The sequence below is a fragment of the Ceratosolen solmsi genome, unplaced genomic scaffold (assembly GCF_000503995.2).
Source record: "Ceratosolen solmsi marchali unplaced genomic scaffold, CerSol_1.0 scaffold10, whole genome shotgun sequence".
Taxonomy (NCBI): Eukaryota; Metazoa; Arthropoda; class Insecta; order Hymenoptera; family Agaonidae; genus Ceratosolen; species Ceratosolen solmsi.
In genome coordinates, this window is record NW_011948412.1 from 13,270,390 (window position 1) to 13,297,003 (window position 26,614).

The window sequence follows — 26,614 nt, forward strand, 5'->3', positions numbered from 1 at the left end:
TCTTAATCCATTCTGAGGAGCGTAAAACAATAAATTATTCAATGATTTTTTACTTAAAACTCCTGTCGTCGTAAAGCTTTTCATTCCAACTGTTTCTTAAAGAATGTAATTCATCAAAAATTCTCTGATTTGAAAATCAATGGTCAAAGAATATACTATTCCGTATATAATTTAGTCAATGCGCGTATTGAAAATGATGACAATTGCATCTTAAATGCGATTTATGGCAATTTTGAAACAGCATAAATCTTATAAAACCTAATAATTACTGACGTTAATATCCATCGTTGATAAATCGCAACAAAGTCTTAAAGTAGACCAAGTAGTTCGCATATAAAACAAGATAAAGTTGTGATGAATTCTCTCTAGAGGTTATCATGGTTACTTAAATGAAACCCCATTATCGGTAAAAACAGAAAAAGACGCAAAAACTTTTATAGATTGATCGTAATGAAAAGCATAAAGAACTGGAAATCTCGAGTACGATGCAGGATGTTGTTTAAATATACCTGGGAATTGGTTGTCAGTTACGTGATTCCCTTGTCGGTGAGTTTCACACCACGAGTGTGGCAAAGTCGTTGTATGACTCTTTCAAAAGAATGTTTCTTACTTGCTGTGGGACGATTTTTGTTTTAAAATGTATTCTATAACTTCTATAATTTATATTGAACTTTAATTTTCATTAGTTTTATCGCGATCTTTAATACTTATCTATATTCTAATATAATTGTATGAAGCTATGGATTGAGAAATATCTATACAAGCAATTAAAACTTAAAGCTGCTGAAGAAAATTTGACCCACTACTTTGTAAATTATTCTACAAATTAATAGCATTATTATTCTATTAGTACCATAAAAATTAGATTTAAACGAAGCATGGAAAGCATCATCATTTTATAATTAATCACTGAATTACGGACAAGAATCTGATAATGTATTATTTCCTCTTGAATTTAATTAATAAACAAGACCACTAGGTATACACTATAAGTATAATTAAATAATAAAAGAATTAAAGTATTGATATTAAATATAAACTCGAACACATTCTTCATGATTCATTTAATTAAAAAAAAAATATATTTAAGGAGCGCCATTTCAGTATTGTCTAACATCGAAATTATATGCATCTCCAGGATTGCAATATTTTTAACAATTTATCTAAATGCCTCGGGAGCGTTAATAAATGTATGATTCTATCATTTTTCCGTTTTACATTTCTATTTAGCACACCTCTCGTACTATAACGCTCTCCTACGTAACCTTAACACTGTCAACGCAGAAGGAAAACAGATGAGTTAACGACTTAACGCGTTATGCTCGACCCTCTATAAACCAGCCCCCTAGTGATTCAGTACCAAGAGTGACGAGCGCAAAATATAAATTCGCACCAATAAAATCGCGGCTGCATGCGCGTGCGGAGCATTTTTCCATTTTCCAAGTGCCGTTGCGTTTTAGACAAAATAAGACAGATGTATTATGGTAATAAGAGATCCTGCGGATAAGGGAATAACGAAAGACGCTATGGAGTTCTCGATGTGCTCGGATAATTTGAATATTTTATATACGCGGTATTTAATTTCAGGGAACTGTACCATTGCATCATCTTGATAATCAAAATAACGTCGGGAATTTGATTTGTTGGGCAAATTTAAAGTTTCTAAAAATGAGAATAAATGGTTAAAAAAAAAAATATATATATATATATATATATAATTATCCAGGAATATTAACGGTATATAAAAAAATAACACCGACTAATTATTATTAAATAAATGTTCCGGGCAATATCGTGTGTCTGAAGAATTTTTCAAGAATTCATTTTATATGAATATAAATATAGCAAATGCTCGTGGAATATTTCTTCTAAGGATCAGTATACTCCAACTATTCGTCATTACGAAGGGTTCAAAATTTTATAATATTTCATAAAAACTTTGAGAAACTCAGAGTCATTGGTTAAGACGGATATGGAAAATGTTTGCGATATATCATAGGCGCATCTATATGTGCAAATTTGGTCAGAAGCGACAGACTCGACTCGATATTTTTCCATAGACGTTTCTTCAATACCCTATATCTTACGTATTTCAATTGTACGTTTCTTAACTTCTCTGGCACTTAAGAGCTTAACTTTTTCCACGAACCATTCTAAACTAATGTACTTTTCACGATGCTGTTTCTCTTGAATGTTGATCTTTACAACGAGCATTACTAGTTTTGATATTACTAGTCAACTGATATTTCTTTACAATCATATTGACGCCTTAGAAACACAAATTATACGCTCTTTTGAAAATTATATCTTGATATAATATTCTTTATTAATTTTATTTATTCATAGATGGAATTTATAGATGCGAAGTTTTAAGCAGAGGAAAATTCAAACGACCACGAATCCAAATGATTTACAATCCTATACCCTACGCATTGTAAGCGCTCGAGCTTATATTCATAAGCAAATACAAAAAAAGTTGCATCGAGCAGCCAGAACTGAAAATTTCTCTTGGTTCGGAAAAATGCGAACGCTAGAAGTAGAGCTTTGTTCATAGAGGCCCAAAAGTATCGAGGTAATGAGGATTCGTCCAATAGAACTTTCAACTTGAAACCTCGAGTTCGGAGCCCGAGCCCTTATTTATAAACTCAAGATCCTCTGATATATATAATTAAGTTTAATGCAAAGACTTTTTTTTTTTTTTTTTTTTTTTTCCGTAACGGCTATGTAGTGTATAAGTGTCAATTGACTTATTTGCATGAGCATGATTATTTTATTTTATGTATAATTTAATTCCAATAACAATGTTTAAATCGTAATGAATGAAATCCTTATGCTCAGATATTATTATTAATTGTTCAAAATAACTTTTCTTTTATTTATCGAACTTTATTCTACCAAATAGCAGCATGCAAAAAAATTGAATATTAATGAAATTTGAATTTGAAGTATATCCAGTTGCGTATACTTTATAAATCATTAACGCAAGATTTATTCGCGATCGAATAAAATACCGTAAGTTCAAATACAATTTGAAACGTTTCACAATCATAACAAAATCATATAAATACAAAATTTGATTTATCGATAAATTTAAAGTCTTTTTCATTCGTTACCTAATTCATAACTCTAAAGTTTTCATATTGTATTTACGAGTAAAAACAGTTAACTTCTGTAGAATAAATAATTTACTGACAATTCATTATACATAACTTTTATACTCAGTTTGTAATAACACTTTTATCACACATACTTATTACCTGAATAATGACTCAGTGTATCATACCTTTATATTTCCATTTAATGATTAGCTAACATAAGAGCAGGGAATGGCAATGTCAAGTATTGGCGTATGGCTAGAAATGTATTAGAGTTTATCAAAGTTTTAATGTTGCTTCTTGGACGATTAGACGTAAAAGTCACGACGATCAATCCGACATGACACAGACGCCTTATTACAATAGTCGATATGGAATCCGAATGACAGATGCGGCCGAGATAATGAATTTTAATAATTTATAATTAAAGGCAATTTCATTAATAGATAATTTAGTAGTCGAGCACGGCAAATGGGAACAGCATGTACCTACATCTGTAAGATTTTATTGAAAATGTCTTGTAGTAAAATTCACTGCATACGGCATGGAATTACGAATAAAAAATTACAATTGCTGTACAAGGTGCGTTTTTTATTTATTCAATTAATTTGAACAAAGTTTTACTTTTTAAGTACGTAGCAATTATACTAGTAGTTTATTAATATAAACTAATCAATATCACTCCACATGTGTACTGTAAATATTATAAGATTATATTTTACTGTTTAATAATTTATAAACATTTGAGATCATTGTAATTTCAACATTAGTATTTACATATTATTTAATAATAATGATGGATACGCATTATTTAATGAAAGAAATAATACGTATATCATACTGTGAAAAGAATTAATAGTATTTAAATTATTTTTCTATGAATTGTAAAATAAATTCATTGATACTTTGAAGGTGAAATTTATTTTGATTTATGCAACAATCTAATTAAATGTCTTCACAAGGGTTTTGATCAAATATTTAATTTAAGCAATATATCACTTAATAAAAAAGAACAGAACAAAGGTTATCATTGGGAAGAATTTTCAAATTATGAAGTGTACAATGCATTTTATCGCAAAACATTAAAATTCTAATAAAACCATTAACGCGGCCAAGTGTCATTTAATAATTCTCGTAATAACCTTCCACGTATATGTGTTACATGCCTACCATAGCTCCTTCGGCTCTTTCAACCCTCTATCTATTTTTTTTTTTATCCCAATCCTACCCTCTTTTACGAGTAGTTAATATAGATAGCTTCTTGAGTGTTTTTCTCTTTACGATGCGTCGCTGCGATCGGATTCTAAGGGCGTATTAACAATCCCTGAGGTGATGATTAACCAGAAGCCGAGCCAAAGCTATCTCTATACCCCTCTTTCTCTTTTAAGAGAATTTATGCTATTTTATCAGCGGCTTTTCAAGCTGATTTATTCTAGTGAGTTTGTTTTTTTGCCCACTCGAGCCACCCCATAATATGTGCGATATTGCAATTACGTTATGAGTGTAGTGGAGAAAACCTTTTTCTTACAAAAAAAAAAAAAAAAAATAAATAACGTATACATTTTATCGACCTTATTAAAGTATTTATTAAGCTCTGTACGGTGAATATTTGATCAAACTAAGGAGTGAGCAATCGATGCAGAATTATGTATTTCACATGTAAGCAATTACTCGAATGGCATACAAATACTACAAATTTATATTTACACAATGATTGGCGATTTTATTATTGTGTTTTGTGAATTTTCGGAAAATCTAGTTTTTAACGGCCGGTATATATACTCAATGATATTCGATTTACGAGATGCAACTAATATAAAAATATAAAACATAAGGAATGTCAAAATGAATGTATGATGTGAAATACATGAATACGACTATTGCTTAAATTAAAGTTGTAATATTTCGATAAAACAGTCAAATTAAAATATAACATAAGCATACAAAAAATACTTGCATTCAATATTTTTATATAATTACGTTTTTAATGCAGCATGTAATTAAATGAGTAATTGAAATTTGTAAAAGTTGATACTTCAAAAAAAAAAAATTATCCTGACCTATATTAGATACGCACTTTAATAAAATGTGTAAAAATATTATCGAACTCACTGATAAATCATTAAAGGACGATAAAATTATCCATTGAATTTAACGTCCGATATTAACCAGCACAAACCGAATTTTTAAATCACTTATAAAAATCTCAATTTTAAGGGTGATACAAACGATCCTTTTTCAATTTCTATGTAAAAAACCAAGTCCTTGGCACTTTCGTAGCGTATACATCAGGTTCAGCCTATAACAATCTCAATAACTGCTGTAGAGGACAACACGGATTTAAAATGCTTACACATCTTTATATCAACTGCTATATGCATTCCAAAAAATTCTGAAATAATAACAATTATCTTTCATTAAAATGCACGTTAATTTTAAAACTGCAAAAAGAAATCATAACTTGAGTAAGTAATAATTTTAATTTAATGAGTTTGAGCTTGCTACGCAAAAAGGCAAAGTTATATCACAAATAGGAAGACGAGCAGAAGCTTTGTGATATTTATGCCACCACCATACTATAAAACAACGATGGGATGGTAATTGAATTTCTGGATTAGAGCAAGAATTAAGGTTTGTGCGAACTTCCCGACATTGTTCTTAGAGCGCCAGAGTAATAATTTAATAAATTAGACAGAAAGTATGTATTTGATAAATTAATTTTAATTTATTTAATCTATTATAAAGATATAATAAAACAGGCTATCTTTAAAATTGGAATTTCTTATCTAACGAAAATTTATCATTTTATCAATAAAGTGTTAAATGCATACACATCTATAAGCTTAAGCGTTTTTTTTTTCTTAATAAACAATTATCTTATTCCCTTCAGTTACGTTAATAATGTATATACCTTATAAAACAAGTACATTTTAATAATTGAAAAGGCACGTATCATAAAATTTATCTTAACAGAGAAGAAAAAATAGTAAAATTACTTATTATACAAAAATATATGGTTAACTAAACGAATTATATTTATTAAGAAATTTGTAAACTTTGAATATTTCTGTACTCTCGTTTTATGAAATAATTTAAAAATAGCCAGGACAAAATTTACACTATTGTCCTGTGCCTTAACAATGTAAGCCAAAAGCAATGTGTATGAAGAGTTATTTTGATACAGAAAATTCCAAGAGTATAACCAAGCAATATAACTCGAGAGATGTTTTGTGTAAAGCGAGTAACATGGTATGCTGAATTCTCCTAGAAATCGTTTTTATGGATATCGCGAAAACAAAAAAGGCCATTATTTCTTTTAGAAAATAAAGTCGTACTCGCGAAAATTGTAAATTCTGCGATTAGAAAAGATTTTTTTATCTTAATTCCCTTTGTTTTTTTTTTTTTTTTTTTTTTTTTTTTTTTTTTTTATAGCAAACCAATAATAATTTATGAATCTATGTTTGCAAATCCTATAAATGAACTTATTATTAATTAAAAAATTAATCCAAAAATACTGTATAATCTTATTAGTAGAATATAATAATAATAATTATTGTTAGTTATTTAGGTAAATTTCTTTGCTCTCCATTAACAGTAGGAGATTATTATATTATGTGTATATTAATAGTAATACACATAAATATCAGCATAGTGAAATATATTCAACCGTAATACACAAACTTTGTGCGGATTATTGTGTGAATGAATATAATGCATTTTGCTAAATTTATAAATTATTATTAGAAAATTCACCACATAACTTCAGCATTGTTACGTACTTAATAATTATCAATTATAAGCAAAGTAATGATTGTTTTTTTTTTTTTTTCATAAAACTAGTTTCTATTACAATAGAAAATCAAAAGAAAATTCTTATCAGTATGGAAGCATGAAATTATTTTATAGTAGTCGAATTAAAAATACTTTATTTACAAATGAAGTGCTTATAACTTTTTTATTTTATTTATTCTTTTATATTCTAATGAATAATATTATTTATTATAAAAGATTATATTTTAAAATAAGCCAAATATTCCACGCATAGATTATGAATAATTAAAAAACTCTTTATTTTGGCTCCTTGTATATATATATATATATATATACATAATTGAAAACTTTATAATAAAGTATTTAACTTCTGCTTTTTTATTATAAAAATACTTTTATTTTTAAAAAGTTTTTAAATTTTAAGACTGAAATTTCAACTAAAATATATTCAATAATGTGACACAAGTATAATTAGAAATTCTTCTTTAAATCCCATTGTGTTAATGAATTTTTATTAATATACAGGAACTTTTTTAAAATTAAACATTATAAATTTGCAAATATCAGCATTAGAATTTCAATTAAAAAGTAAATAAAAATATATAAATTATGAAGTTTATATAGTATAATTTTAAACATTGAATTTTTATATAATTTAGTATTTATGTAGATGCCTATTTTCACATCAAGATTTATGTGAAAATAACTAGTTAAAAAAAAAAAAAAAAAAACCAACAATCAAAGCAAAATTAACTTATAGAAGCTCATTTTAAATTGATGAAAATTTTACAAAACATCAGACACTTCATAAGCGAAGGGTAAAACCATCTCAAAGTTTCTAAACCTTAAACACGAAGAAAAAAATTAAGATATTACGACATTACGAGGTCATAATGTCATTTATAATACGTCATTAACCGAGATTCCTGGTGCGGCCTTTTATGAAATATCGTAACGTAAAATGTCGAGAATATAGACGTCAGAGATACTCACCCCGTCCGGATGATATTTGGGAATACTTCCCGGTGTCGTGGACGCACAGAATTCCAGGAGCACATCCTGCAGCTTTCTCGAGGAGTCTGTAGAAGAGGAGAAACAATGTAATTTATTTTTATTAGTTTTCATTTTCGGACGAAAACCGAGAAAGTCACCAGGGATAAGCCCAGAGGATTTGACTAATGGGGTCACGCATATTTTAGGATTAATAACGAAATCGTTTCTTACTTAGGAACTCAGAAGTCATAATTTGATTGAAAATTTTTCCTGAATATTATGAAGATAGAATTTACGAGAGACGAAACATAATTTATACTTACACTTCAATTGAGGTAGATTGGAAATTTTCGGTACTCCAATAATTGTATCGCTATATTGTATTTGTTTTGAAAAAAAAATGTAACTATTTCTGTCTATAAATTAAAAACAAAAACAAAAATGAAATTGTACTTCAATAATGTTATAAAAAAATTCTATAAAGTTTACAATAAGTTTTAAAAGGAGAAAGCAAGAATATGTAATAATTTTCATGCGTAAGTGTAAAGACAAATTTTACCTTCATTTATAACAGATATTAAAAGAAAAAAAATTTACAACTTTTTCTCTAATTAATACTTAAATATAATAATCAGCTGTAAATTAAAATGACTTTTATGAATAACTTAAATTATGAACAATGCATATAATAAAATTTAATTAAATAATGTTATTTCTGGGATGCCATTTGATTTCATTATGATTAACTTTGTAAAATGCGAGCTACTATTTTTTATTTTCCAAGAACTTAAAATTTCGATGAAAGAACTAAAAATATATAAATTCCATATAGGCGAGCATCTATAATTTTTATAATAGATTATGTAGTATAGAATAATCTATAATTTTTATCTATAATTACTTAAACATATAGAAAACAGTATAATATTTAAATTTTATCAATACGAATAATTAAGAGCAACTATATATAAAATCAATTTCAATTTGTAATAGTTACAATGAGCTAATTACTGAGTTTTTACTTTATATGTTAATGAAATTAGATTATATATAAATATAAACAGAAATATGATATTACACTAAATTAATTAAAATCTGTTTAGAGAAAATTTTACATTCAAATGACTTTGTGCAATTCATTACTAATCTATTATTTATTATTTTATAATTTTTATTATAATATATATTAATTTTACTAACATATTAATTTGTTGGGGTATCAATTATAATTCTTTTTTTTTTCTAATTTTTTTATTTAAATTATAAAATGTTTTATACAATATTATTTTTATTCAACGAAATAACTAAAAAAATTTATGACCAAATAGCTCAAATATGTAATTCAGACCTTCACCCAGGCAATTAATTTTTTTATAAAATGTTTTAAAATATTTTGTGGCAGCTATCATCCATCTGTATAATAATTGTTAGAGGAATTTTTTTGGTGATATGTTGCCTGACAATAAACTCTATTAAAAAGCAGAACTGCTATCGACCGCATACAAGTTTGATAGAATTGGACAAATAACAAGAATCTGCATTAATTCGATAAAATCCTAGTATTTCCAACTTCATATTGTCACTGTAAATTTAATTGAAATTACAAAATCTTAATGTAACTTGTTTGCTCTAAGTGGAATCATATAATTCTTGCAAGTGTAGTAGAATAAAGAAAGCGAAATGGATTATGTTGATTTACGATCAGAATTTTACAATTAAATTTAAAAAACAATTAAAATTTTATTACAATTGAAAAAAACAATCAATCTAATAGAATAAATGTTATTGTTAATAAAAAAATTGAAATATAATCTTTATGTATAAAAGTAAAAGAATCCAATTTTGGAATTTAATTACAATTTTAGTATCATGTATGTTAACGTTTCATTGCTACAATTTAAAAAAATAATTATTGGGAATTATGGTGATGCGAAAAAAATTCATTCATTTACAGTTACTTGTACATACATATAATTTTAATTATTTTTTTATTTCTAAAAATTGACTTGCTTCCTTTTTTCAAATAGTTTAGAATTATTTATATCCCGTACTTTAATTATTCATATTTAACATAAATGATTCATGAATAATATTATTCATAGACAAGGCTCTATCATAATAATAAATAAATAGTTAACTAACTTATCATTAAGCAATTCACCATAAAAATTTTCACGAACAAAGACAAAAGATTATTATAAATATAATTACTCACGATGAAAGTACAATTATAAATGGCTGTTGACTAATTATGAATATTTTTAATTTGTAGATTATATTATCGATTTTGGCTTTAAGCTCCGAGTAAAAAGTGAAGAAGCTTATTGGACATTACAAAGACGATGAATAGAAGGTTTAGTGGTTAGCGATTATTTTCCAAGAAAACAGAGGCAAAGCGATTTTGATCGATCGGTAGTCGATTTCATAAGATCGTCGGGTGAAGTATTGTCGATGCATCTTCATTAACTTTCAAAAAGTTGCAAATGCAATTGCACCTCGTGTGAGTCCATCGATTTTATTATCAAACATTTGCATATCTCACTCGCATTGTCTACTTTGATTTCATAAGCTCGATAATATTGATAATTTTGCGCGTAAATTTATTTGTATATTGTTTGGGAGACAATGCGAATATCAAAAGCGAATCTTCAAACTAGTCGATAAATAATCAATATAATTCGATAAATGATAAATCGATAAATAATTATTTAATAAATGATCCAACCAAATTACCAAAAACATTACTTTAATCGAAATAATATCGGTTAAACGAGTTGCATAGGGTTCGATGGTTTCTCGGTGGAAATCGCTTACAACTGTTAGCCTTGCGCCTTATATCCTAAAAATGAAAAAAAATCACCTGCGAAACTCTTCATCTTATTATTGTATCACGATTTCTACGAGCATAGATTCGAATTACACCATTGCACGATATTGCGGATAGAAGCTGATTCTCATTTTCGAATCATCGATGTTTCTACCTAGATTAACCGTCGCTCTCTATATTCATCCCACGAACTGTATTTCTCGTATTATTGAAAAAACATATTTGCATTTTTCATTGCAGACTTGCAAAATTACTCGTAATTTCGAATATATTAAAGCCCTCCTTGGTATTATCAAGCTTGTAGTTATTTTTAATAAATTATTTAATATAGTAAATTATTATTATTTTTATTATTATTATTATTATTATTATTATACACACACGCGCGCGCGCACACACACACACACACACACATATATATATATATATATAGTCAATTATTATAATATGAGTTATGCTACCTAACAATACTTTTTCTCACTAGGGGTATAATCCTTATTTGAATATTGTCCATCAACATAATAATATTACTATTCTAATGGAATTTCTACTTCATGCTGTTACCAATTATATTTGCTTTTCGAAATGTAATATCATTTCGAGATTAATGGTATCCTATAAACTTTTTATTTAATCATGAGGTAGTTTTTAAAAATTTTAATTGTCGTTTATAATATTCGATAATTAAGTATGTTTACGCCAACGAGTTGTATGTGTGTGTGTGTGCGTGTGCGTGTGCGTGTGCGCGCGTGTGTGTGTGTGCATGTGTGGCTGTGGCTGTGTGTGTGTGTGTGTGTTTGTACTTGAAAGAGAAAGACAGAGAGAGAGAGAGAGAGAGAGAGAGAACAGAATGATTATGTTGAATATAATCTCTATATAAAGAAAATGATAAATGTAAGAGGTAAATCTAAAAATTGGATAGCCGTATCCATGATCACAGACAGATAAAAAGAATAATTATTTATTATATATATATATATATATATATAATAAATGATTTTTATTTATCTATTAAATAATGTTGAATTGTTTTATAATATATCCTACAATTTCTCAAATCCTTGCATTATATTTATTTGTAAGAATATATTTTTAATAGATGTATATAAACATTTTACTTACAAATATTTATATTGTATAGTATAATAAATCTTTATAGTATAAACTAATTCATAGTTTAAAGTATTCTGTGAGAGAAACTAAATTTTTTTGTAATAAATTTTATAAATTAATTGAATATATATATATATATATATATATATATATATAGAATGGAATATAATAGATTATAATATTGTTAAATTTTTTAAATATTTTAAAAAGAAATAAAATAATATATTTCCAAGGCATTTATTTAAGTTCTTATATTTATGCTATTTATTTAAATATTTACTTCAACATTTATATAAAAATTAACAAATATCGAGGAATTTTGTAAAATCAAATTTAAATTGTAAAATCTAAGTCGAACATTATAGTTACTTCTTCATTTTGATTTTGTACATTTTATATATTTGTATATTTTATATATTGTTGCATTAATAAGGGCCATCAAAAGCACAAAGTTCATTAGAATCTTTAGCAGTTCATGCACAAAAATGTTTCTTACTCTATGAGAACACAAATAGGGCATTTAAAAAGGTTTGTTCGTACCAATTGAAATTTCTAGAGAAGATGCATGAGCATTTTTCCTGTCAGTACTCGAACTCCTGCAGTAAGTTCCGATGCAAAAAGCATTGTAAACATGTTTACCACTACGGCATCTCGACATTTTCAGAACACGAAACAAACGCTAAGTCCTTGACTTTTTGCGGTACTCAATACACTAGGGTGTGCCCCTGTTTATTTTCTTTTGTTTTGTTAAAAAATTAAAATACATTATGATGTTTCTTCAACTTGCTTAAACATAAGAATAATTTCGTCGGATTAGCCTTTTTTGTCAAAAAAAAAAAACAAAAAAAAAAAACAAAAACAAAAAATATTAAAAATATAATGTATTTAATTTTTTTTTTAACAAAAAAAAAACAAAAACAAAAAATATTAAAAATATAATGTATTTAATTTTTTTTTTAATCGATTCTTCTATACAAGATCAATGCGAGATGCGTAGCGTAAGAAAAGTTCTTTGTGTTTGTAATATAATTGGTCTCATTTATACAAATATTGTATAATATTTTTATACTTATATTAGTAAAATCTATAAGGATGCAATGGAAATGTAATATTTTACATTAAAAATTTTTACACGAAACATAATTTTTTAAATCGATAAATAAAATTTTTTCGAATTTTTTCAAATGCTTTGTCGTGGTGTGCATATAATGTAGCTCTGAGTTCGCTCAGATTATAATCGATTTGAATATATTTATATGTTATATTTACTAGAAGCTTAGATAGAAATGGAAGATTCTAGATTAGATTTCCAATCGAGAAAATCTGTCTGCCTCGTTCTTATATAACGTGGGTAAATGTTGATCGAACATTTTTTTATTATTTATTGTAGTATCCAGTGTGAACACCAGAAAGAAAGGAATACACCCATCATGACACAAGTAGTCGAGAGACTGAATCACCAAGTAGCAACAAACAATTGCATTTACTGCAACTGAATTATATTTTCTACGAGTGGTGGGAACAAGTTTATCGATACAATATAAGAAGTTCTTCTTAAAATTGAGAAGAGTATCTTTCGCCTTAATTATGATTGTCATAATTTCTAGAGTCATCGATTCGATTATATCATTATATGCTATTATTTCCAATTATAATTAAAATTTTAACTACTTCCAATGAATAATTATATGTAATTATTTAATTTTTGTATTGCACTTTTTTCTTAAATATTTTTATTTCATAAATTGAATACTTTCAAGCAGTAAGTAATATAAATTCACTTTTATATTAAGAAAAATAGTTTGAAAAAGTAATGAAACCTTAAACTGAAGAAGATCGAAAAATATTGTTAAATACATTTTAATCGAATAACCGAAACACATTGGCAAAAAATAATTTGTACGATCAAAAAGAATTCTCCTAAAAATTTACTTTTATGTTTAAATTTAAATTTTAGTATCAGAAGAAGGAATATAAAACTTGTGTAAAAACTTATTGTTCAAATTTCTTATTAAAACCAATAATTGAATAAATATTAAAAATTATTTTAATTATCCTTCGAGTCAAACTAAGTGTACTGTTGTTAATTATTTTTAACGTAGTTTTCTTGGCAAAAATGTAAAAACAAAATATTGGAAAGTAATGTGAAATTGAACAAAATATTGAAAAGTGTGAGCAATATTGTATATTTGAAAATTTTTCTTTATTAACCAAAAATGCAAATATCTCATAAGTAACAACACAGTTTGCTTACCACACTACTTTATCTTAAGTTGAAATGGTTTACATACTTCTGAATTGCTTCTATAAATTTGATAAATAAGTAACTTTATCAGTATAACAAAATTTTCAGAAGTAGAGACAGATTTTATTTTTAGTAGTAACTCTTTAGACATCGTCACAACTACGTTGTGAAGATAGTTATAAATGAAAAATTAGTACCTTTTTTAATTCATTGGTAAAAAGTCGTAATGTGTAAAACAATGTAAAAACAAAAAAGAACCGAATAGTTTTCACGTTGATATAAGAGAAGAAATAAAATTAAAAATAAAAAAACTGTGTAGCACAATCATTATTTGATTTCCGCTACACTCTTTTTTGGAATCACTTCAATTTCTCTTCACTATTAAATGTCAGTGAAGAAAATAATTATATTACAATAGTAGAACAAGTTAGGTTAATAGTTAATATTAAATAGCTTAAAAATAACATTCAGTTTAATAAAAAAGTGAAATTAAATTTTAACGGATACTCAAAATGCAGGATATTCTTCTTAAGTTTTTTAATTTTAATTGCAATATTGATTCGACATTCATTTCTATTCTAGTGGTCCTATTGCATTAATCTTTCGAATATATCATTATGCACAAAAGTGCATAATTTAATGTAATAAACAATAATAATTAAGATTACTTTGAAATGAATTTAAAATAAACAATATTTTTTAATATTTGCAATTTTTACTAGATCTATCTTTATATAATAATTGATTGTCTCTTCCAGGAGATTCTAACACAATACTAACACAATCGAATCGATATTAAAGAACTTTAACATTAATACGACAGGTTAATTGATTTGGTTAAATATTTGCAAACCAATTTCTCTTTCAACGAATTATTTTTCAGTTTAGAACAGTATTTATTGAGTCCAAATAGTTTGAAGATTCGCTTTTGATATTCGCATTGTCTCCCAAACAATATACAAATAAATTTACGCGCAAAATTATCAATATTATCGAGCTTATGAAATCAAAGTAGACAATGCGAGTGAGATATGCAAATGTTTGATAATAAAATCGATGGACTCACACGAGGTGCAATTGCATTTGCAACTTTTTGAAAGTTAATGAAGATGCATCGACAATACTTCACCCGACGATCTTATGAAATCGACTACCGATCGATCAAAATCGCTTTGCCTCTGTTTTCTTGGAAAATAATCGCTAACCACTAAACCTTCTATTCATCGTCTTTGTAATGTCCAATAAGCTTCTTCACTTTTTACTCGGAGCTTAAAGCCAAAATCGATAATATAATCTACAAATCATTAGTATGTATATGTATGTGTACTCGTACAATACTTTTATAATTTCGCATTCATAGATTAATACATATAAGAACAATATATTTTGTAGTCCAATATATATATATATGACATAATCATATATCATGTATATAATCATATATTAATGAATATGTTTAGTTGATTTAATTTAGTATTGTACAGTGAATAAATATTGTTTATTTATCACTTGTCTAATATTTTTAACAATAGTATATTACGTAATATGGTTTTCTGCGGTTATAATTTTTTCATTTATGATCCAACATTAATTTTCATTGTTAGGTATAAAAATCCTATTATTTTTAACCATATTTCCAACTTGTTTATGAGCATTGAATATCGTCTAATCATAATAGTTAAACGTTGGTATATTACCAACTTGAAACTCGCGGAAATCGCCAATGTTGGATGAAGGATGCTCGATACTCTTCGAATAAAATATATTTAAATTATGGGTGTACTTACAAGCTGCCAAATCCTGAAGCTGATGGAACTCAGCTGGTGAGAGCTTGTCCCACTGAAGAGCCATCCTGGCTTCTTGTTGAGGATCTTCTAGTGGGGTGAACGGCTAGCTTTTCGTCACCTGCGCATAATAATAATAATGGTTCCCTTTTATTAAAATTGTTGTAACGGCCTGAGAATTCGGATAGAGCAATTTTGAAGATTAACAATGTATTCCCTTAAATCAATTTTATTCCAGATACTATTCAATTCATATTTAATTCGCATGTACGTTTACGCGTATGTTAGTGTTTATATTGAATTGACTCGAAATGTGATTGTCATTTTACATCTTAAAAATCTGATTGTGTGGATATAGTCTATTGTTTCAAGGTAAAACATAGTAAAATGCAAGAGAATGTAATAAAAAATATTTTTCTATAATTAATGTATATTAATACTAAAAGGATTAGTAACTGTATTCTTTTAAATTTAAATTAGTAAATATATTCTTAAGAATAGGACGTATAATTTCATATTGTATAATACAGTCATTTTTATGAATGCATAAATTTGAATACTCAATGTATTTGTTAATTATTGAGTAATACATATATGATACATATTATATGATAGAATATTAATATTATCCTAATGAAAAAAGGCCTTTCTGCGTCTAGAATTTACGTCCTGAGGAGCATATTGGGCCAAAAAGATGCAGATATTATACTTTATGTAACTCGAATAATGAATATTTTTGAAAAGTAGATGCTGTTTTTATTCACTGAGTATTAAAATGATTTGTATAGATTTTTATGGTTAATTTAAAAAACAAAAAAGTTACTATAAGACTAAGAGATTATTTTCATTTGTGCTACGTCGAATCATAATAGTTATAGTAAAAATTAAGTTAAACTTCAATTTTCCACGGAAACTTCATTTGCTGTTAAACTTCATTGGGTTGAACATTTTGTCAAGTGATTTTTTAATCTGCTTATTCGGTTGTACGTATATATTTTCTTACAGATAATACTGTCGACAATATTTATATTTGATGGAAAATTGTTTTTTACCTATGCGGATTTTCAAATATAAAAATCTAACGAAATCATCCAAGCTTAAATTCGAATAAGGTCAATAAATCGATTTGAAGCCTAACTTTAACAATTCGCACATTGTAATTTCAAAACGTTAGGGATAGCACATTGTTTGGATAAAATAAAGTATTTCGAACATCAATTTAAGTTATTTTCTTACGTCTTTTGACATTTTCTAATAATATTCCATTACGATAACTCGCTTTAATTTTATTTTCTCTTGTAAAAATAATTGCTTAAATATTCCAATAAGCCCTTAAGATTTAAATATGTAGCAAAGTATTGTCATTAAAAATAGCAAAATTCTTTTTCTTTGATATGCAATAATTATGTACTTATCGTCATATTGATTGCTCAAATGTCTTTTCATGTTTTTAATAAATTGGAATTGTCACTTACATTATACATATAGTTTTCGTATTTTTTTTTTCTTTATTGGCTTATTAAAGTTTAGTGTACGGAATACCAAACATTCACTTAAATTATTATTGTATAATCAGGAATATTGCAAATATTCTACCAACTTTCTTCTAAAATAAAAATTGATTACACGCACGCGCGCACACACGCACACACATATATATATATATATATATATATAATTAAAGTATTTCATGTATGTGATCTTTATGAAATTTAATTTTTTTATTTTCGTGTAAAATAATCTATACTTCAATGGTCTATTGCATATAAAAGAGATTTTATGCTCGTTAAAGTTTGATCTTAAATAGTTTCATAACATTGTTTAATCAAATGAATTATAATATTAATGTAAATTTATTGTTGGAGATTATATTTTTTCAGCATAATTTTTTTTTAAATTATGGCCTAAATTATAGAAAAATAACAGAGCCTTGTTCGTTAATTCTTTACCTTTCTTACTTGTCGGAAATTTATAGAGGATAATTGAAGCGACGTTAAATAATAAGTTGAAAGAGCTTTAATAAGATCGAATGGATTAATCTAAATTTTGAAACATATAACTACACGTCTTCATAATAAAAGTATGTATATGTCTTAATTTTCAATTTTAAGTTTGAGTTTTATACCACTTACAGAACTATAGAATTATTCAAGCTGTTATGCAATAAAACTACAAAGATAAATATAAAGTGAAACAATAAGAAAATTATTGAGTAATAAAAGAAATGTATCGTAGAGTGCCGATATGCTGTAATATGTTTGAAATACAGAATAGTTTATTTTCCAACATTTCATAAAATTGTCGAGAATATAATCCGATAGTAATATCGCGTGTAAGCATTATTCAAATATAATTATTAGTTTTTGGTCTTTTTACGACAAATGCAAAAGCATAAAAAATGAATTATACAAACATTTGCTGTTCACATAGCGACTGAATATTATGGTTGCGGCGTTCGTACATATGCGAGTTTCACGTGCTATTATCTAAACGAAATATTGTTTATATAATTATCGATTCGATACAATTTCAGGCGATTAAAAATATCACTTGGCATATAATTTATTTAAGGATGTGCGAACGAGTACCATCAATTCACGATATTGACAATTTGCTTTCGTTTAATAGAAAGTTGCAAATAATCAACATTTTATTAGGCTTAATTAGATAAACATCAAATGCACAGTTCTATCATATAATATAAAATAAACGTTAACTTGATTATTATTTAAGGCTAATGGACAAAACATCTAGGATATGATTCGTCAGTCGACTTTGTGCTATTCATGTATTATATGCTATAAAACTACTCCCGTTAAATTTGTATTCGAACGTTATGACTAGTAAACATACTAGTAATTTAATACCATCTGAAAAGGTTGCTTGTGTGGGTTGGAATCTTCTTTTGTAATGCAAAATCTTCTTGGCATGTTTCCTGTCACTATTTACAATATTAATTTTCGTAATACTGCAGTAGTCTTGTAATCCAATGACATAAGTATATTAATATTCTTTTAAAGGATAATATGAAGTCGGATGGGATGTCCTTTGGTTTTGGCCTATTATTAAAGAAAATTTTTTGCATACAGTGAAAATATCGTATAGTATTAGAAAAAGCCCATTAATAAGTAAAATTATTTTATTTTTTCTCTCTTTTGTGTTTTTTTAAATAAATTAATCTATTTCTTCTGATAAATGCTAATAAATAGTAGCGAATTTCAGTTAAATTGATCTGTTGTATTTATGTTATACCATTAACGCATAATTATTCCATATATGCGTTATTATATCTAATACGAACATTAAACTTTTATACCAAATAAATTTAGTTTGTTTTATAAAAAAAAAAAAAAAAAAAAAAACAAAAAAAAAAAATATTTTCAATTAGCAATATTCTTATATTATTATCAGATTTAAACGAATTAATTAATTAATGTCATGTTAAACTTGATAAGCCAAGTTTCACGATATGTTAAAACTCCAAGCCGTACTTAATGATATTGTGTTTCTCAAGCTAATTGCTGGAGATAAAGACCGATGCGCCAGACATTATGGAAAACCTCGAGATATGCACTATGTGGATTAATTAAATCGACGTCCTAGAAATAGACCATTGCGCCTTCTGAACCATATTCGCAGCTATTAATTTCGAGGTCTGCGATATTGCCGGCCTTGACGGTATGTATGGCAAACTGCTGATTGGGAATTCATGGTGACGTTTATGGCGTCGAGCCACGATTTACGTTGGATCTTGTGATCCTTCGTGCATTTGCACTTTGGTAACTATTTTCAGTTAATTATTGAGCCGGGAGTCGCAATTCGCCAGGATTGCGTTAAAGATGGAGACGATCGATCGAAGCGTACCATTGCAATAGAGCATGTAAAGTGAAACACTCGTTAGTTTGCTCTCTTACTTCAATTCATTTTCTTCACTGGAATATTTCACTCTTAGCCAAGTTCATGTTTTACTTGATATTTTCAACGTTATACTTCATTTTACATTCCACATTATAATCATTGGTGTGTGTGTGTTTCTAGGAAGATTTGTAATAGGGCTTTACCAACTATTTGAGGATAATTCAATGTTTAATGAACAAAATGAGAAAATTTTTTTAATATTACTTTTAAATGCCTATAAACGCAATAAAATATTTGATATTTGGAGTAATAATTTGGAGTTCTATGTATTTAGAATTGCCTGTATAATAATAATAATAATAATAATAATAATAATAATAATAATAGTGATGATGATGATGATGATGATAATAATTAAATAATAGCGATTGTAATAATTATTATATTATTTTACATTATATTGAAAATGAAAATAAAACAATATATATATATATATATAAGTAGAACTATGATTTATAATAACAGTTATTGAATTATAAATCTTTTAATAATGTCCAGGTTGATTTGCTTGTATAGCCACACCCTGAAAGCTGACTTGAGTACTGTGACCCTGAGAAAGAGGATAGACGGTACCTGAGAATACTTTCAATAGTGTTTTCATGTTACTTTAGTACTCGCGAGTTCACAGAGACTTATTTTTCCATATGCATAAACTATATATATGATGTTTGCATAATTTTAATTATTCGATATCGACCATTTTTCAACATAATACATTAATTATTTATAAAGAAAGCTTATACATCGTCTCCATTGTGAGAATTTATTTTAAAAAAGAATTTAGATGGAATCTACAATAAAATTAAGATATTGGTACAATACTTTAAATTTTTATTTTCAAACAATTATTTAAATACATTTAATTGAGAATATAATAGAGCGATAATAAATAGAACAATTCCGAGGATAGTAAATATTCTAAAAAAAAATTCGATGAAAGATAATTGTATTATTTTTATATATAAATATCAATCTAACTAATTACGGGAGTTTTATATTATATATCGAATTTAACGGCTGTGATATGATAAAAATAATATTATTGATTAAATTTATTAAAGTGAATTTGTTGAAATACTTTAATTTTTAGGCATTATTTTTATTTATGAAAGTATGTTTTTAATATCTTCACATAGAAAGGATAATATTTATTTTAATATTACATGGTACTTAAAAGCAATAAAAAAAGGTTCAAATTTGTTAATAACAGTAATTCTTAAATAATATAGTGGCAATTATTAAAAATGTCAGAGAGAAATAATCTCGTGTAGCAAAATTTAGCAAAGAAATTTATAAATTGAAATACAAATAAATACGCATAGATTTTTTATAAATTATCTTCGCAAATATTGTTTAGAGAAGAATATGTCGAGAGAGAGAGAGAGAGAGAGAGAGAGAGAGAGAGAGAGAGAGAGAGAGATGAATATATGCAAGGAAACAAGCGTGATTCCCCGTTTCAAGAGAAGAGGAAGTAAAAAGTATGGTCCTTCCCACCAATCCTTTCTCTAAAAAGTAAAGTGATGGAGGGGGGGGGGCCAAATACGCGAGGTCAAAGAAAAAGAAGAGGCAGTGAAGTAAGTACTCTTGAAAGAAATAAGTGTGAAAAGGGTCGCGTCTGATAGAGTGTAAATTGGTGTTGGCGTGCGAGTTCTTGACATTATATGGTTCTCAAGATCTCAACGCGTTATCATTTTTGCCACTCTGTAATAAATCCAACAACTGTTTGCCGATATTTATTAACAATTTTAAAGATATTTAGATAGAGCTATCATTTTAGTATAATGAATAAGTTTTAATTGAATATAAATTAAAAATATGTTATATTATATTAGTATCAAGAGTGGCATTGTCATTCTAAAAATATATGATAACTCAGAAAATTAAAAAAATATTTATAATTTAATATATTGTTTTTTAATATTAGGACACCGATAAAGCTATCTTCGTGAAATATATGGACAGGTGAGCAGGTCAATTGAATATTTTTTCTACAAATTTTATAATACAAGATATATGAATTTGATCATTTCCAGGGGGATAGAATAAGAATAACAATATGTACAAATAACAAAAATTACATTTCTGTTTGAATAGACAATTAAATATTTTTATGTTTTTAAAATGTAGATGAGCAATATTATTCAACATACTAATGACAATCATAAATATGATATACACAAATGTGTATAATTAAAATATATTTTTATAAAAATAATTTTTTGTTGATATTAAAACAAGAACTTTAATATAGACGTATATTATATATATATATTACGAACTATTATTTTTACTCTACTTATTTTCAAATAAAAATGTTTTACAGTTCAATTACTTTTAATACTAGCATTTTTTTAATTTTTTTTTTTCTATTTTTTTCTATTTTTTTTTTTTTTTTTTGTATTTTCACTACATTGCAAGATTATATCAAGAGACACATTTACTTGGGGATAGAGGGACGGTATAGAATTTTAAATAATTCATCTTTATATTTATTTTAAAAGTACAATTGTCATTTACTGAAAATTATTTATTTAAAATTTTGAAGCTTTAGATATTAAGATTTTTCATTTATTTACGGTTTTAGCCAAATATTCTATTTTCGCTAATAGTAACTTGTGCGTAATTTATTTATATATATTTTATAAACTTCACAAAAGGATTTATTTTGGCATCAGAAAATCTTTTTAATCACGTCAAAGGTATTTCTAAAATCGGATTAACGACGTATTTCGTCAATGGCAATGCTTCACGATACATAAAAATGAAATCCGAGCTCATCATTGGGATAAAATCGTCAGAGAATAATTCAGTTCAATTTATTACATAATGAATACCTTTAATTTATTAATAATTAAAATACGTCGGCTTATTTGGATAAAAATTTCACTTTCACGGATGCTCCCTTTCATACATCTTTTGCTTGAAAAATTTAAACAAAAAACATGTTATTACATGATTGGACGTGAGAAATGAAACATTGTAGTGAGAGAAGGTAAAATTGGAAATTTTTAAGATAATAGAAATTTTAAAACTTTTTGGTAATATGATTTTGTTGTAGAATGGTCAGCTCGCTTCTCTTATTCAATGGTATACACTTTGAAAATCCTGAAAAGGAAATACTGTGACACAGTAGTCATTTCATATAGAAAGCGGGAGGAAGGAAGAGGGGAAAAAAGAAGGAAAAAAAAAAAGGAAAGGAAAATCCGAGAACAGTTACACATTCGTATATTGCGGTGGCAATGTGCGAACCTACGTCCGAATCAAGCAGTCTTTCTGTTTTTTCTGCTTTCTTTCGAACCTTCTGCTGACGCCATTCCGACTTTTTTTGCCTCGTCTCCCGAAGCTTTGCATGCGCAATAGTGTGAATTCTACGAACATTAAGGAAATTCTCATCGGTTATCGGATTTTACACACACTGCTACGTTTCCGCGTCTATATCCCTCTGACCATTTTCCGTTTTGTCTTAACCGAACACGTCTCCTCGTTAGTCACAGTTGCGAGCCCGCGCTTCCGAATCCCTGAAGGACTATCACTTTATATCTTTTAGGGGAATTGCTTAATCTCTAGTCGTAAAATGATAGATAACAATTACAATGGTAATTCACTTTGCATATAGGAAATGTGCTAATATCATAATATCATATGAAAAAAGTTTGAATTAAATTGTCGATTAAAGAATTCTCACACTATGTGCTTTAATTCTCTAATAATAAATAATATTGTATTTTTTTTCTACGATAATCTACACTATATATAATGTTCTTGAGTTTTATCTCTATAAGTGCGATATTCCAAATAAAAAGTAAGTCAATAAATAAATAAACAATACCGTATTATAAATCTTTAGTTCCACTTCTTATACACAGATGAATTCATAAATAGTATTGTATTGAACGAAGAACGTAGAAATCATGTAGAAATTTTTCTATAATAATGTGAAACTACAATACATCTTGTAATATTTTCGTATTTTCGTATTTTCTATGTTTAAACTAATAATTTGTATTGTATCGATCAAGGTAATTTTATTTTTAAAGCTTGACCAACGTTGTCGCACAATTGACCGGGAGGTAATTAAAAATTAAACCTAAAAAGTAATTAACAAGTATTTACATAAGTAGGTAATTTGATTAATGGAACGTTTAAATTAATTTTAATCCGTTAGTTACATATACTAGGCAAGTGCTAATAATACTTTACACGTTAAAAGGTAATCTAACGTCATAATTTTTCACTAGATAATAATCAAAAGTGATCAATAATATTAATAATTTAATGCGTGTAATAATAAACGCGCTAGCGAAAGGGACTAATCAAGTTTTACAGAGCGTAATTAATGTGTCACATAGCCTCGGGCACTCATCATCCCAAATAGAGAAAACGGAATAAAGTTTCGTTGAGAATGAGGCCATCGTCGAAGCTCATATTGATAGGCATATTATTCCGCTTCCCAAAAACAACCGACGACATACAGTCCTTGTACATCGCGGCTGAAAAGCTCTCCCGAGTGGCAGCTCACTTTTATTACGAAATGATAGGTAACTAAGCTCTCAGGATTATTAGGGTAAAAGCTTCCTGTTAAATCCTTTCGTGCCAAATGCCAGTCGTAAGTGCTTGATTCGGTTGATCGGCTTTTTCGGCGAAACCTCGAGGTAATGACACTTACGTGGCGCGACAAGCTTTTCAATGAATAATAATTCGTAGAATTTCCATTTCATATACCTCGTGAAAATCTGACTAAGCAGTGATGTAAAATGTATAAAAAATATATATATATATATATATATATATAAGCGATAAAGCTCTACTTGGGCTATATATACTTGTTGAGAATCACTCGTTTAAACATACATTTTTAAATATCTTATTACATTTTTATTATTATTATTTTGCCTTTATTATTATTATTATATATATATATATATATATATATATATATATATATATATATATATATATTTTAATTAATTTCAACTATGTGAAAACTAGCTACGTAAATGGATGAAAAGATGAAAACAAAATCGATTTATTTTCTTAGCTGTAGATTGTTATAAACATTTCACTCTAGTATATTGACAATATTGTATCTTGTATAAAAAAAAAAAAAAAAAAAAAAAAAAAAAAAAAAATAAAGTATATTTAATGGAAAGAACTTTACAATATCTTAAAGATAAATCATTGACGTTTAATTCAATACGTAGATAAACTTTATTTCTTTACTTAATTCAGTCTTTAATATTTCATATTTCGTTTTCTTTGCCATACATTTCGACAGATAGTTGAATGTAAATATGCTAATATTCAAAATGGACGTGGCTCATTGTTTCATATTTTGCTAGACAATCGTTGCTTTAGAATAAGTGCTAAATGATAAAGATATACTTGCTTCTTCATACATCCACAATATTGATATTTAAGTAATTAGATTTAAGCGAATTAGAGATGTCGCTAAAGGTAACAAGAAATTAAAAATAAATCTGATATTTTTGGACAAATGAATGTTTTATGCGAGCTCTTATGCATTCAGATCAAGAATGTATTAAGTATGCATTTTAGGACTCATTACATTTATATAAAGGATGATCTTTTTATTATAAAATTGCATTTTCATTTTTCTCAATAAATCAAGAATATAGTCTATTATTATTTAATAAGAAATATAATTTTCAAAGATATAATCACTGGAACCTACTGCATTGTTTTGTAGATTGTACTTTTCGCATACTGAATATACAGAAGAATAAATTTGCTGTATACCTTTAATAATAATAATAATTTTTTAGATTTTAAAAAATTTGGATCACTTATTATTATTAAACAGTCTTATTTGCATGAAGTATCAATTTTTTGAAATTTCAGTATAAGGGTAAAAAAGATCTAGACGTTCTACATCCAGTCAAGAATTACAAGACAAAGTATTCTAGTCACAAGAGTAACAATCCAGGAGAATAATGTCAAAAGCAAAAATATTGTTCGTAGCAACAGTGTCCAAGAATTTCAAATTCGTAAATAACGATAAAAGCAAAATATATTTACTTAAGTAAACGAAAAAAAAAACCACACACACACATAAGCTTATTTTAAAGAAAAATTAAGAAGAAAAAAAATTTATATTCTTAGGATGTTTATATATAAATTGTTTAAAATATTTACCACTTAAATATTTATATTTATTATAATTATATATAATTATTTGTAAATTATTATTATTATATAATAGTATGATTAATTAAAGTATTATTCATGTATCTCTCGTGTACCTCAAAGAAAAGAAGGTAAAATTATTTATCATATATTTTATCAATTTTTTTTATCGACAAGATATCGGCAATTTTTACAACATTACATTTACGATTCATAAAACTGACACTTATATTGCAAAATATATTTTCTCAGCCCTCAAGATTAATTGGCAAAATCTCAAGTTATAAATCAGTATGTATTGTAATTATTTTGACGGTCGCTTTAATAATACAGAAATATTTTACGAGATTACGTAAAAGAAATGCTTTAAATCCTGGATTAATTGCATTCATTTTGTTGTTTTTCAAACAATAGGAGATACAACGAATACAACTTTGCAACTATCTGTAATGAATTCGGCTCGTGCTTTTTGTATCCCGTGTCTGCTGAAGTTGACATAAAGAACGGTGCATGTTTACAATGGAGGTTAAATATAAAGTTCATTGGGCAAAAAGAGATATCCGCCGGCTAATTGCAAAACAAAATGCAAAAGTAATGTAAGGTGAAATGCGATAAAGGAAGTAACGCAGAGGGAATGAGAAATCTTCGATACAAGTCGAATGCTGGTTGTGCGTGATCAACGTAATACGCGACAACGGCCGCGAGCGCTTGTTCCTTCCTGGGC

General features: G+C 26.9%; 1 protein-coding gene across 1 annotated transcript in view; it reads right to left on the bottom strand.

Moving 5' to 3' along the window:
• The window catches only part of Dgk (diacyl glycerol kinase 1), a 172,031-nt gene that overhangs the window by 83,806 nt on the left and 61,611 nt on the right, over positions 1–26,614 (bottom strand). Inside the window, exons 2-3 of the mRNA XM_011496871.1 lie at positions 15,832–15,949; positions 7,860–7,945 (exon numbers count right to left, since the gene is read on the bottom strand). Coding sequence (XP_011495173.1) covers positions 7,860–7,945; positions 15,832–15,895 — 150 coding nt within the window. The 5' untranslated portion in view covers positions 15,896–15,949. The remainder of the gene's footprint in view (positions 1–7,859; positions 7,946–15,831; positions 15,950–26,614) is intronic.